This window comes from Mastigoproctus giganteus, chromosome 6 (genome assembly GCF_048544385.1).
Source record: "Mastigoproctus giganteus isolate SK-2022 chromosome 6, ASM4854438v1, whole genome shotgun sequence".
In the NCBI taxonomy this organism is placed as follows: Eukaryota; Metazoa; Arthropoda; class Arachnida; order Uropygi; family Thelyphonidae; genus Mastigoproctus; species Mastigoproctus giganteus.
The window spans coordinates 127,569,956-127,583,888 of record NC_143580.1 but is presented as its reverse complement, the minus strand read 5'-3'; the positions used below and the strand labels follow the sequence as shown (position 1 = coordinate 127,583,888).

General features: G+C 37.5%; 1 protein-coding gene across 1 annotated transcript; it reads left to right on the top strand.

Annotated features, from left to right (window-relative positions):
- Positions 1 to 777: 777 nt before the first annotated feature.
- On the top strand, positions 778 to 13,713 carry LOC150084567 (glutathione peroxidase 2-like). Its single transcript, XM_090376488.1, has 2 exons — positions 778 to 1,079; positions 13,132 to 13,713. Exons 1-2 carry the CDS (start codon positions 861 to 863, stop codon positions 13,474 to 13,476), a joined length of 564 nt encoding a protein of 187 aa, XP_090232614.1. The 5' UTR covers positions 778 to 860; the 3' UTR covers positions 13,477 to 13,713.
- The last annotated feature ends 220 nt before the right edge of the window (positions 13,714 to 13,933 follow it).

Here is a 13,933-nt window from a genome sequence, read left to right as displayed (position 1 = left end):
AAAATTATATATTGTTATTTTAACTTCTTATCTGTACTTCAGAAAAAGACGAAATGAAACAGGGTCTAAACAAAACCTTTGGGGGGAAGAACAGGGATATTACACCCAAAATCAGTACAATCCCGAAAGAAAAGCATAGATAAGATAAGGAGAGAGAGAGAGAGAGAGAAAGAGAGAGTAGTTTTGGTGATTTAATGTGGCTTCAAGACACTTCGTTGGAAAACGTACTGTTTGTTTCAATGAGCTTATTATTATTGAACGAAACATTTCACTTCTCCAAATTACGCAGTGAAGTGTTTCTTTGAATAGTGCTATTATATAAGTACCATGTCATTCAATCTACACATTAAAAAAAAGCCTTTACAGTGAAGTTTAAATCTGTCATCACTGAATACACAGTATTAACGAAATCTTATTTACTGGAAGCGTCCATTAGTCCACAATTACTAATTCGGTACTCACTTCTGTACAGTATACGTCACTTTATAAATAGCACAACGGTGGGGGGAGGGGGGGGGAAGAGATCCTTATGTTAAATATCACATTCTATGGAATTATATACGCAAGCTTTGCTAAGATTTTCTTAAATTCCCTGTGCGATGTTAATTCAATCGATGAAACATGAATGTGATACAAAAGTGAAAGCAGAATTCGAGAATTAACGTGCATGTATTTTCCGAAGACAGACCAATCACTAAGAGGAGAGAGGCGCCGAAAGAGTGATGCCTGATTGGATGCCTCACCGTGGACTGTGACGTACACAATGTCATAAAATAGCCCACCGAATACGTTTCACTTTTCTTGGTGAACGAGAATCGTGAAGTTAAAAGAGTAAACGGAAATTATTAGTTTGATTCGACATGTTCGCATCAAAATCGTTTTATGATTTCGCAGCCAAGACACTACAAGGTGAAACTATAGCCTTTTCTCGTTACAAGGATCGTGTAGTACTTATTCAGAATGTCGCCTCGCTCTGAGGTACGACGGAACGAGATTACACTCAGATGAATGAGCTAATCAATAGATTTCAAGATCAGATAGCTATTTTGGGATTCCCATGTAACCAGTTTGGACATCAGGTGATTATATTATTTTATTATCTTATTTGATACAGTAGAGCTTCGAACATCAATAATTCGTAACGTCAATATTCCGAAATCAGCATTTATTATTATTATTTTTTTAATGCTAGTGCCATAAAATAATTACAATAAGCGACGGTTATTGTGATTACGTTTGCGAATTGAATTTTGTTTCTATTAAATGGCAAATAAGCGAAAATCGGGGAAATATTATCCACATGCTATGAAAATGAAGATAAAAGCACCAAATTATACTTTTATTACCTTACCAGGTCGAGATTCAGTATCGGGTACAGCCAATGAGAACGACTCAGAAGGGCCGTGAATGAAGGCAGCCGGCTCCACCCAGCGGAGTCAACTTACGTCTAGACCAGGCCTTCTTAAACTATGGGTCGCGACCCCATTTGGGGTCGCCAGAGATTTTAATGTCAAATATTTAAATACACGATTTTATAACATCTAGATGTGTATTTGTGCAGAGTCACACACACACCTGCACACAAACAAATGCGCGCGCACACGTGCAGCGAGACTATGATTCAATAACACTGACTGTAATGTGAACTAGTGTAGTATTGACGCTCTTCTAGTGTAGTCAATTGTCAGTGTTCCGCCGTAACGAGATTTTAGTTTTTTTTTATTTATTCGGTAATTGATAAATCAATTATTATATGCAATGTGTTATTTTATATATTTATTGTATTTTAGGATCAAAATAATTTTTGGCCATGGATAAATGGCTGAACTTAAATAAGAATAGCAATGACGCAGATAATAATGCTACAAACTCTTCTCAGGCAGGACAAAATATTGAAAAACAGGCATCTTATGTGCGAAAAAGAAAATATGAAGAGTCTTTTCTTCAATTTGGCTTTACATTTCAAAATTGTAAGGGTAATGAACAACCTCTTTGTTTGATCTGCAATGAATTATTGGCTTCGGAGAGTATGAAACCATCAAAATTAAAAAGACATCTTGAATCAAAGCATGTTTCGTATGTCAATAAACCAAAAGAATATTTTGAAAGACTGTATAAATCTTTAAATAAAGAAAAAAAATCCTTTGAAAAATTTATAACCGTTAGTGAAAAATGTTTACTAGCGTCATATGAAGTTTCATACTGTATTGCTAAAAATAAAAAGCCGTTCACCATTGGAGAAGATCTTGTATTACCTGCTGCTATTAAAATGGTAGAAATACTACATGGAAGTAAATATGGCGATGATATTCGAGAAATTCCTTTGTCGAACGACACTGTCTCGAATAGAATTTCTGATATTAACAAGGACCAATTAGTGCAACTTATTACAAGAATTAAAGAAAGCCCAAAAGTTTCAATTCAGTTGGACGAAACAACTGATATTACTAAATTGGCTCAGTTGTTAGTATATGTCAGGTACGTTTATAAAGAAAGCGTGGAGGAAGAATTGTTATTTTGTCGTCCTATGGAAGACCATACTACAGGGAAAGACATGTATTGTAAAGTTGACGAATTTTTAAAAACTGAAGGTTTAGAATGGAAAAATTGCTGTGGAATATGCACAGATGGTGCAAGAGCGATGACCGGCAAAAATTTTGGTTTTAAATCATTTTTTCAAGCTGCTCATTATGATCATATAACTTTTACTCACTGCCTTATTCACCGAGAGGCCCTTGCAGCAAAAAAATTAGCACCAGAATTGAACGATGTGCTTCAGGATGCTGTTAAGATTATAAATTTTATTAAGAGCCATGCCCTTAACAGCCGCTTATTTTCAAATCTCTGTAAGGATACGGATTCCAACTACACAACTTTATTATTACATGCAGAAGTAAGATGGTTGTCAAGAGGTCAAAGTTTAAGAAGATTATTGCTATTAAAGGACGAGATCGAAATATTTTTAACCGAACGAAAATGTGAACTTGCTGCTTTTTTTCAAAATGACTTATGGCTATCCAAGCTGTGTTATTTGTCAGATATTTTTGCGAAATTAAACGATCTCAACTTGTCTCTCCAAGGAAAAAATTGCGATATATTTACTTCGAATGATAAAATTGAAAGTTTTATCAAAAAGATCAACATTTGGAAAAGTAGGGTAGAAAAAAATTCGTTCGAAATGTTTTCCAGTGTCGACAATTTTATAATCGAGAAAATTCATTGTAAAACTTTTATTGCAAAAATTATTGTAGATCACTTAAAAGCGCTAGAAACACAGTTCCGTACATATTTTATATTAAATATTGATTTCCAAAAAATAGTTTGGATTCAAAAGCCGTTTTGGATTGGCTTAAGTGAGATTGATCACCTGCCACTTAAAGCTCAAGAGGAATTTGCTGAGCTTTCGAGTGACTCAAACTTAAAACTACAATTTCAAAAAAAGTCCTTGACTGAATTCTGGATCGGAACTAGAACTGAATTTCCCACAATCGCTGATATGGCGTTAAATGTACTTCTGCCATTCAACACCACATATTTATGTGAAGTTACTTTCTCAGCTTTAACACATATTAAATCCCAGTATCGTTCAGCGCTAAAAAATGTTGAAGAGGTCTTACGTCCAGCAGTGTCAAACATTCCACCAAGATTTAATTTGTTATGCAATAAAAAACAGGCACATCCAACTCATTAAATTTTTTACTTTAATTTTAATTTAATACTTACCACTCAACGACTGCGTTCGAATATATTCGAGCGAACTAAGACGGTCAGAATCCCCTTTTATTTATGTTATTGCAAAAAATGCAATTTTGATGAAAAATAGGGCATATAATTTTTGTAACTATAATAAATACAATTTTACAATTTTTTGTGCAATTTTTAATTTTAGATTTTTGTATGTTTCAAAACGAATTCTAAAACTATATATTTTCATATGTATATGTATATTGTTACCTAATAAATAAATCATCAGAAATATTAATTTATCTTTCTTCTATATTTATATGGGGTCGCCAAGAAACTCGCAATCATAAATGGGGTCGTGAATGAAAAAAGTTTAAGAAGCCCTGGTCTAGACGATCACAACTGACACGGGTGCCACGCAGTGCGTGTCAGCCGTGCCATGTACCTACCGGCACTGGCAACGCGAGGCACGCTGAGGTTTTCTGGGTTACGAAACCCAATACGAAACCGAAAAATTAAAAAAAATTAACAATTGTTTATTGGTATTGTTCTCGGCTGAATAATTCCGGGGGTGTGGGGGCGGTAGCCCCAGAAAAAAAAGTAAAAAAATAATAAAAATTAAAATGTAAAAAAAAAATAAAGTAACTTAACTCTGTGGTTGGCTGATTACGATTGCGTAATCACATTTTGGTCAGTTCTTGATTTGTGCGGGTGCCTGTTGCTTGCTGCCGTGAAATCTCCTTTGTCACAGGTATTTTTCACAGGAAACGGGCAAACACTAACAAAATCGAGGAAACATGGAGTGCTATTACCAATTACCAAAATAGGTACCATGAATACCAGGAACTAAGAGAGGAATTGATTGATGGAGCACCCAGCGTGCAAACACTGACCTGAATGTGAGGCCCCTCTACCGAAGACAAGGACAGACTTTGGTGCTTTCCAAAACTTTGCAGTGCAAGTTTTCAATAGACGACGAGTCCTGCTGCGAATAGAGCAAGAACAATGCTGATAAAACTATCTGTGTACTTCCTGACACATTCCAAATTTTCGTGAGTGAAACGGGTGCATGTAGAATGTCTCTTCGGCTGCGGAAAATATAATGGAAGAAGACAGGTGAATTGATTCAATAGGGTTAGTGTGAGGACTTTCTCATTAGCTATTTTTCTTGGCAGAGGTTCCAACTCATATGACATGAATTATAGGCTTTCGTTACTCTATACTGGTGCGGGCACATGAAGTGCGAAATTTCAATGTTATAATGGAACAATTGAAGTTATTTGTACAGTATGTAAATAGTGGTAGGGGTACCAGGAAAGCTGGCTGGGACCGCCTAGTACAATGAATAAATTTTAAAAATTGTCGCTTTCCCCACTCTTAAAGTGTCTTACCCAATGTCTAACTATATTCACATCTACAGTATTTTCACCATAAACATTTTTGAGATGCGTATGGATTTCGATAGGCGTCACTTCTTCCTTGATAAGAAATTCAATCACCATTCTTTGCTTGATAAGTATATATCTGTAACATCCACCATTTCGCTGTTACGTATATCTGTAACATCTCAGACAGTTTTTAAATTCTGTACAGTGGGACCAACTGATGATGTTACCAACAGCAAATTCTAAGTGGGAAGCATTCAAGGAATTAATCGTGGAAGCTACTGAACGTTTCATACCAACTAAGAAATATTGTTCAAGGTTTAGGCCTAAATGGTTATCAAATGAACTAATGAGACTCGTAGCAGAAAAGAAAAATGCATGGGATGCATATAAATTATCAGGAGACACAGAAGCCTATGGCAGATATAAGCTAGTCTGTAATCAAATCACAAAGGAGGTTAGGCGGGTGAAGGCAGATTATGAGAAATCTTTGGCAAAGGATGCTACGAAAAACAGCAAAGATTTCTTTACTTATATAAACTCTAAAAGGAAGGGGATGAATCAGATTGGTCCACTTGATATCGATGGTTCGACTATTGATGATCCTGCTCAGATAGCAAACAAACTGAATGAGTATTTTGCATCTACATTCACACATGAGAAGTTATTAAGGATTGAAAATGCCAGAAGGTTATCAAATTGTAGCAGGGCGTTTAATGATTTTGTAATAACAGAGCAAAGTGGAGGAGAAATTGTTGAAGTTAAACATAAAGGATCTGGTGTGGATGGGATCTATCCAGTTATATTAAAGCAGGCAGCAAAGGAAGTAAGCAAAGCCTTAGCCATAATTATGAGAGCATCCTTGGACTCAGGGGAGGTCCCCACGGACTGGAGAAGTGCAAATGTATCTCCAATTCACAAAGAGGGATCGAATGGTGACACGAGTAATTATAGACCAGTTAGTTTAACTTCTGTTCCGGGAAAAATAATGGAGTCACTGGTTAAAGATGCATTGCAGGATCATCTAGACAAGACTGCAACAGTAATTCAGACACAACATGGGTTTGTTAATGGAAAGTCTTGTCTGACAAATTTGATTGGATATTATGATGTGGAACTGGATGCAAAAAATTATTTTGATATCATATACTTGGATTTCAGGAAAGTTTTTGACACTGTTGTGCATGGAAGACTATTGGACAAATTGGAACAGAATGGTATTAAGGGTAAGTTGCTACAATGGATAAAAGGATGGTTGAGTGGGAGAAGACAGAGGGTGGTAATCAATGGGCACTGCACTTCGTGGACTAATGTTATTAGTGGAGTCCCACAGGGTTCGGTGTTGGGTCCACTGTTGTTTTGTATATTTATCAATGATATTGATGAAGGTACATCGGGCTTAGGGTCGAAGTTTGCAGTGATACAAAGGTTGGTAGGGGTGTTAATGGCAGTGTGCTACTGCAACAAGATCTAGAAAATTTGGGAAGATAGGCTGAGAAGTGGCAACTGAAGTTTAACATTGACAACTGCAAAGTACTGCATATGGGTAGAAGTAACCCCAGAGGAACGTACCAACTGTGTGGTACTACACTTAGGGTGGTAGAAAATGAAAAAGACCTCGGAGAAATTGCGCAGTCAGATATGAAGTTTTCTGAACAATGCAGACAGGCTGCGGGATCAGGTCATGGGGTTTTGTCAATGATATATAAAGGAATATTGCTAGTAGGGAAAAGGAGGTGATTATCCCTTTGTATAAGGCAATGGCTAGGCCACGTGCTGAGTACTGTTCACAGGTCTGGAGGCCTCATTTTAGAAAGGACGTAGAGTTGCTTGAGCCTGTACAGAGAAGGGCAACAAGATTGGCGAGGAGAATGAAGAGATCCTCTTACCAAGAGAGGCTTAAGTTCTGCAAATTGCAACGGCTGGAGACTAGGCACCTGCAAGGTGATCTGATTGAGGTGTATAAGGCTTTGAATGGGTTGAGCACGCTGAATTCTGATGGGATTCTTCCACTTGTTCAGATTACAAACCTAAGGGGACATAAATTCAAATTCAGGAAAGACAGCTGTAGAATAGATGTGCGGAAATTTGCCTTTAGCCAGCGGGTGGTTAATTGTGGAACAAACTTCCATCTGTAGTTGTGGAAGTTGATAGGTTAAATAAATTTGAGGAACTGGCCAAACCTTTAGAGGGAATGGTTGTGTGAATTTTTTTTTTTTTTTTTTTTTTTGCTGATGCTACATAAGCTCATAATCTTGCTTTCTTGCATCACATGTCATTATTACTATTATTATTTCGCTGTTACGTATATCTGTAACATCCACCAAATAGCGCTGTGAGACCGATCATAGCGCCACTCAGTATGGTGAAACTAGAGACTTCTAGTAACCACTCAATGATCTATGGCACCACATTTGAAAGCAAAAAATTAGGAGGCATTAATTTTCGCATTGGCCCTCGTAATTTGAAGTTATGCAAGACAAAAAAAAATATGTGTAGTAGTAGAATATAGTACACAAATGCGTATTTAATTAGTGTGTAGTTGTTATCAACTGTAGCAAATGTCTATATCTGTAGCAGGTGTATTTAATACACCTGCTACAGATTTAGAGCTGAACAATTATTTTAAGATATTACAGACAATATTAAGGTGGAAACATTCGTTATTTTTCATTATCTGCTATTTGTTATTTTTTGTGGCCCGTAAAACGGTTTTATTATACATTTTTTATACTTAAAAAGAACTAAATGCACAAGGCATAATACGTTAAGAGTAAGAGTGTAATATCTATATAATATCGGTGTAGATACACCATAGATAATTTAAGAAACTATGATGGTAGGTAATGTGGGAGGCATCATTTGCTCTGTATGTCATATTATGCTCTTCTTTCACAAGAGTTGCCATGGTATTGCACTACCTCGAATAAGTAACGCTTCACTAATAGAGAAGACTATTGTTACTTATTCTCAGTGAGTACCACCACCACCCAGACGGCACCATTTGAAATATGGTATGGGATAAGGATCTCTGTTATCCTCATACTATCCCTATTAGACTTAGGAAAGCAAAAAATATGTAGGAAGGTGATAGTAGAAGTAGAGGAAGGAAGGAAGAAAGGGACAGTTACTCCTTCAACTCACACTACTCAAAAGCTCATATTTCTCGAATAGGCAACGCTTCCCCATTAGAGAAGATTGTTGTTACCTATTCTCGGAAACTCCATGAATATCAGGCTCCTCGTAACGGCACCCGTTCAAAGCTATTTTATATATGTGTGGGATAATAACTCGACTATCCACTTGTCCCTATTAGACTTAGAAAAGCAAAAAGGTAGAGGAAAAGTAATAGTAGTAGTGGAAGAGGAAAAGAAACGGTGTAGAAGAATGAAAGGGACAGTAACTCCTTCAACTCACACCACTCAAAAACTCCTTGAATAGGCAACGCTTCCTCAGTGGGGAAGACTGTTGTTACCTATTCTTGGAAACTCCGGGCATCATCAGGCTCCCCCTGGTACCGTTTCAGGGCTATTTGGCCTTTCTTCGGTGGTTGGTAGGTACCTGAGTGATGCTATTGGCCTATCATCAGTGGGTGGGCAGGTAACCTAGTATTGCAGACAGGATAACCCAGTTGTGAAGATAATCACACAATATGAAAGATGCCAAAAGGTTTGTACGATAATATTTAAAAATGACTAAATGCACAAGGCATAATACGTTAAGAGTAAGAGTTTAATATCTATATAATATCGGTCTAGATACACAATAGATAATTCTTAAGGAACTACGATGGTAGTGTGGGAGGCATCATTTGCTCTGTATCTCATATTGTGCTCTTCCTTCACAACGAGTTGCCATGGTATTACACTACCTCGAATAAGTAACGCTTCACTAATAGAGAAGACTATTGTTACTTTGGCATCTCTCATATTGTGTGATTATCTTCACAACTGGGTTGTCATGTCTGCAATACCAGGGTACCTGCCCACCGACCGATGATAGGCCAAAAGCTTTGAAATGGTGCCGTCTGGGTGGTGGTACTCACTAAGAATAAGTAACAATAGTTTTCTCTATTAGTGAAGCGGTACTTATTCGAGGTAGTGCAATACCATGGCAACTCGTTGTGAAGGAAGAGCACAATGTGAGATACAAGCAAATGATGCTTCCCACACTACAATCGTAGTTTCTTAAGAATTATCTATGGTGTATCTACACCGATATTATATAGATTTTTTATAGTATAAATTTTTATAGGCAGAGGACTCTTTTTAGCTTTCAACATAATACAAGACTTGTATTTTTATATTTAGTAATAGAAGACCTTTTTTAACCCATTCAACTGTATCCTCCATTACAATTTCTGAAAGTTGGCAACCCTAGGTGGGGCCCGAAATGAGAATCTTGCTAGGGCTCGATTTTTTCTTAGTCCGCCACTGCCATCATAGCTGGTTATGCTCACAAGCCAGAATGCCAATAACAGTAATCAGTACGCCCAGTGGCGTAGGAACGCCTTGGCGTTGGTACAGATACCAAGGGCACTGGTATCAGAGGGGCACCACTGACAGACCATATCAGTTCCGTGTCAAGCTATTTCCACACCCGAGGCTAGCTGACGAAATGGCGCCCCTAGATGGCGCATCAGGATGAGAGCAGAGGGCGGGGTGAAAATTAATTTTTGCCAAATGGCGTGTTTTCAGAGGGCGATTCAAGCCTGCCTGCATGCATCCTTAAATCTGAGTACATACTGCATAGCAGCATACATCTATTTGCCGTCCAGAAACTTTTAAGGGACCAATCAGGCTACCGCTTCATCGGTACATGCTCGAATGTACAGCACTTCGCCGTGTGTACGTTCTGAGATACTGAAGAAGTTTGAAGTTATAATAATGTGTATATACTGTTTTTGTGCTATATAAAGATGATCGTGAATATTGTGATTTTTAATTTAGGTGATACAGAAGCCTTCCCCATTAGAGAAGATTGTTGTTACCTATTCTCGGAAACTCCATGAATATCAGGCTCCTCGTAACAGACCAGCATAGATATATGCTGGTCTGTAATCAAGTCAAAAGGGAGGTTAGGCAGGCAAAGGCATATTAAGAGAAATCTTTGGCAAAACATGCGAAGAGTAACTTATGTAAACTTTAGAAGGAAGGGGATGAATCAGATTGGTCCATTTCATATCGAGGGTTCAACTGTTGATAATCCTGCTTAGGTAGCTAATAAACTGAATCAGTATTTTGCATCTACATTTACAAATGAGGAGTTATTCTGGGAGGAGAATGCCAGAGGTGTATTAAACCCTGAAAATGAGCTAAATTATTTCTTAATAAATGAAAATTTTATTATGAGAGTCAAATGGAGCAGAAATTGTTGAAGATAAACATAAGAAAGGCACTTGGGGTGGATCGGATCTATCCAGTTATATTGAAGGAGGCAGCAAAGGAAGTAAGCAAACTTAGCCATAATTATAACAGGTTCCTTGGACTCAGGGGAGGTACCCATGGACTGGGGATGTGCAAATGTGATCCAAATTCACAAAGGAGGATCAAAGGGTGACACAAGTAATTACAGACCTGTTAGTTTAACGTCTGTTCCAGGGAAATTAATGGAGACACTGGTTAAAGAAGCACTGCAGGATCATTTAGACAAGACTTCAGTTATAATTCAGACACAGCATGGGTTTGTTAAGGGGAAGTCTTGTCTGACCAATTTGATTAGATGCAAAAAAATATTTTGATATCATATACTTGGATCTTAGGAAAGCTTTTGATACTGTTGTAAATGGAAGACTACTGTACAAATTGGAGCAGTGTGGCATTAAGGGCAAGTTGCTAGAATGGATAAAGGGATGGTTGAGTGGGAGAAGATAGAGTGGTAATCAATGGACAATGCTCTTCGTGGACTAATGTTATTAGTGGAGTCCCCCGGTGTTCAGTGTTGGTTCTATTGTTGTTTTCTGTATTTATTAATGATATTGATGAAGGCATATCAGGCTTAATGTCTAAGTTTGCAGACGATTCAGATATTGTCCAAATGTGGAATACACTTTGTTTGCCCACTGGCTATGGATACACACACAGAAAATAGTTGACCAGCTCGACTTCTCGGTATGTAGTAGTAGTAGAGTTATATGATACAAGAAAGCAAGCTTATGTAGCATCAGGCAAAAAAAAAAAAAAAAACCATTTCACACATCCATTCTCTCTAAAAGTTTGTCAAGTTCCTCCTTGAATTTATTTAAGCTATCAATTTCTATAACAACAGATGGAAGTCTGTTCCAACTACCCGCTGGCTAAGGCAAATTTCCGCACATTTATACTATAACTGTCTTTCTCAATTTGAATTTATGCTCCCTCAGGCTTGTAATCTGAACAAATGGGAAGATCTTAATTCCATCATAATTAAGCCTGCTCAACCCATTTAAGGCCTTATACGCCTCAATCAGATCATCCCCCTCGCAAGTGTCTACTCTCCAGAAGCTGCAATTTGCAGAACTTGAGCCTTTCTTGGTAAGAGAGAGAACCCCCTTCGTTCCCCTCACCAATCTTGTTGCCCTTCTCTCTGCTTGCCCAGACAGCTGTACATCTTTCCTAAATTGAGTTCTCCAGACCTGTACACAGTACTCAAAGTGTGGCCTGACCATTGCCTTATAAAAGGGGATAATCACCTCCTTATCTCTGCTAGCAAAATTCTTGTATATCATTGACAAGATCCCATGACCTGCTCTGGCAGCCTGTCTGCATTCTTCAGATAAACTTCATAATTAACTGCACATTTCCTCCTAGGTCTTTTTTCATTTTCTACCAGCCTAAGTATCATACTACACAGTCGGTACGTTTCTCTGGGGTTCCTTTTCTACCCATATGCAGTACTTTGCATTTGTCAATGTTAAACTTCAGTTGCCACATCTCAACCCATTTGCCCAAATTTTCTAGATCCTGTTGCAGTAACACACTGCCATTACTGTCATAAACAACTCTGCTATCCGTTGTATTATCTGCATACTTGGACATTAAGCTTGATATACCTTCAATGATATCATTGATAAATATACAAAACAACTTTGGGCCCAATACCGCACCCTGGGGGACTCCACTAATAATATTATTCCACAAAGAGCAGCGTCCACTGGTTTCACTCTCTGTCGTCTCCCACTCAACCACCCTTTTATCCATTGTAGCGACTTTCCTTAATACCATACTGCTCCAATTTTTCCATGTGCAACAGTATCAAAAGCTTTCTTGAAATCCAAGTGTATCACATCAAAATTATTTTTTGCTTCCAGCTCCTTTGTGACCACATCATAGTATCCAATCAAATGTGGGACAGGAAGTTGGATAGGTTTTGAAGGGGTACAACTAAGTTGCTGATGGTAATCTTTTAAGCCAAAGAGATTACCATTGTGCTTAGCAACAGCACTGTTGCCTAAATTTCTTGAAGGCGATAGTGGCGAACAATGCTACCCAGTTAAGTCTCTCGTAATCCGTTAACCATGTAATCTCATATAGAAAAATTTCTTTGTTCTATAAACACTATTTTAAATGTAATTGCGAAGAGAAATTCAAAAAAATTCACTCAATAGAAAAATCTGGTATAAAGAAGTTCGTTAAACAAAGGTCAGACTGTACTTATTATTATTATTTATTATGATAATTTTATTTACGCCCTTTTTTACGGTGGTTTTACTAATTATCGTAAAAAGGCGCGTAGCCACGAATTTGCCAAGGGTGCCAGAAACCTAGCTACGCCTCTGAGTAGGCCCATAATGGCGCCATAAATTTCCGTACGTACAGGATGGACGTATGGAAATCGCCAGTTTATGGCGCCATTATGGGCTCGTTTTAGGATTACAGTAATATAGAGGACCCGTTTTAGCCTAAAAAGAGATGCTATTGAAATTATTATGTTAACATAAGGATTTATAGCCATTGCATTCTAGTTTCTCATTACATATAAATTCGGTATGCACAAATGAGGATTCACCTCTTTTTAAATACAATTTTTTAATAATTATTTTAATTTTTTTAAAAAATTTATGTCAAGTTTTTTATAATTTCAGGAGAACGGCAATGGCGAGGAAATTCTAAACTGCCTGAAGTATGTAAGACCAGGAAATCATTTCGTGACTGACATCACTATGTTTGATAAGGTGGAAGTGAATGGAACCAATGCTCATCCACTGTTCCAGTATCTCCGTCACTCTTTACCAACTCCGCATGATGATCCCGTATCACTAATGAAAAATCCGCAGCTACTTATTTGGGCACCAGTCACACGCAATGATGTTAGTTGGAATTTTGAAAAATTTCTAATTGATCGTACTGGAAAGCCATACCGAAGGTACAGTCCGAAGTTTCCCACCATCGATCTCATTCCCGTCGTTGAAATGTTATTAAAAAATTAGTCAATCCTAGTTGCAGCTATGAATTTTTGCAAGGAGTGAATGATGACAGTACCTAAAATGTACTGGGTACAAGTCTGATGTAATGCTCCATATCTGCATGATTCTAAGCTGATCTGTATATGGGATGTTAGTAATTGCAGTAAAGGGAGTTATAATTAAAAGCATCAGTAATTCAATTGGTTATTGAATGTAAATTTACTTTACAATTCGTCCAATAAAAATGCAATTATGTTCAAATATTTTGTTATAATTTGAAGGAAAAACGTAAAACTAAAAAAGTAAAGTGCAGCCATTATCAATCCACTGCAGGATGGAATCCTCCTCAACAATTCATGCTGAGGGAAATGGACCATAATCTGCCACGCTACTAGGCATTAAATAATGACTAGTTATGTCAGCTTTTATAAAACTCTTAAATAAAACCGAAGTAAGCATTGCAAATCAATCATACACATCC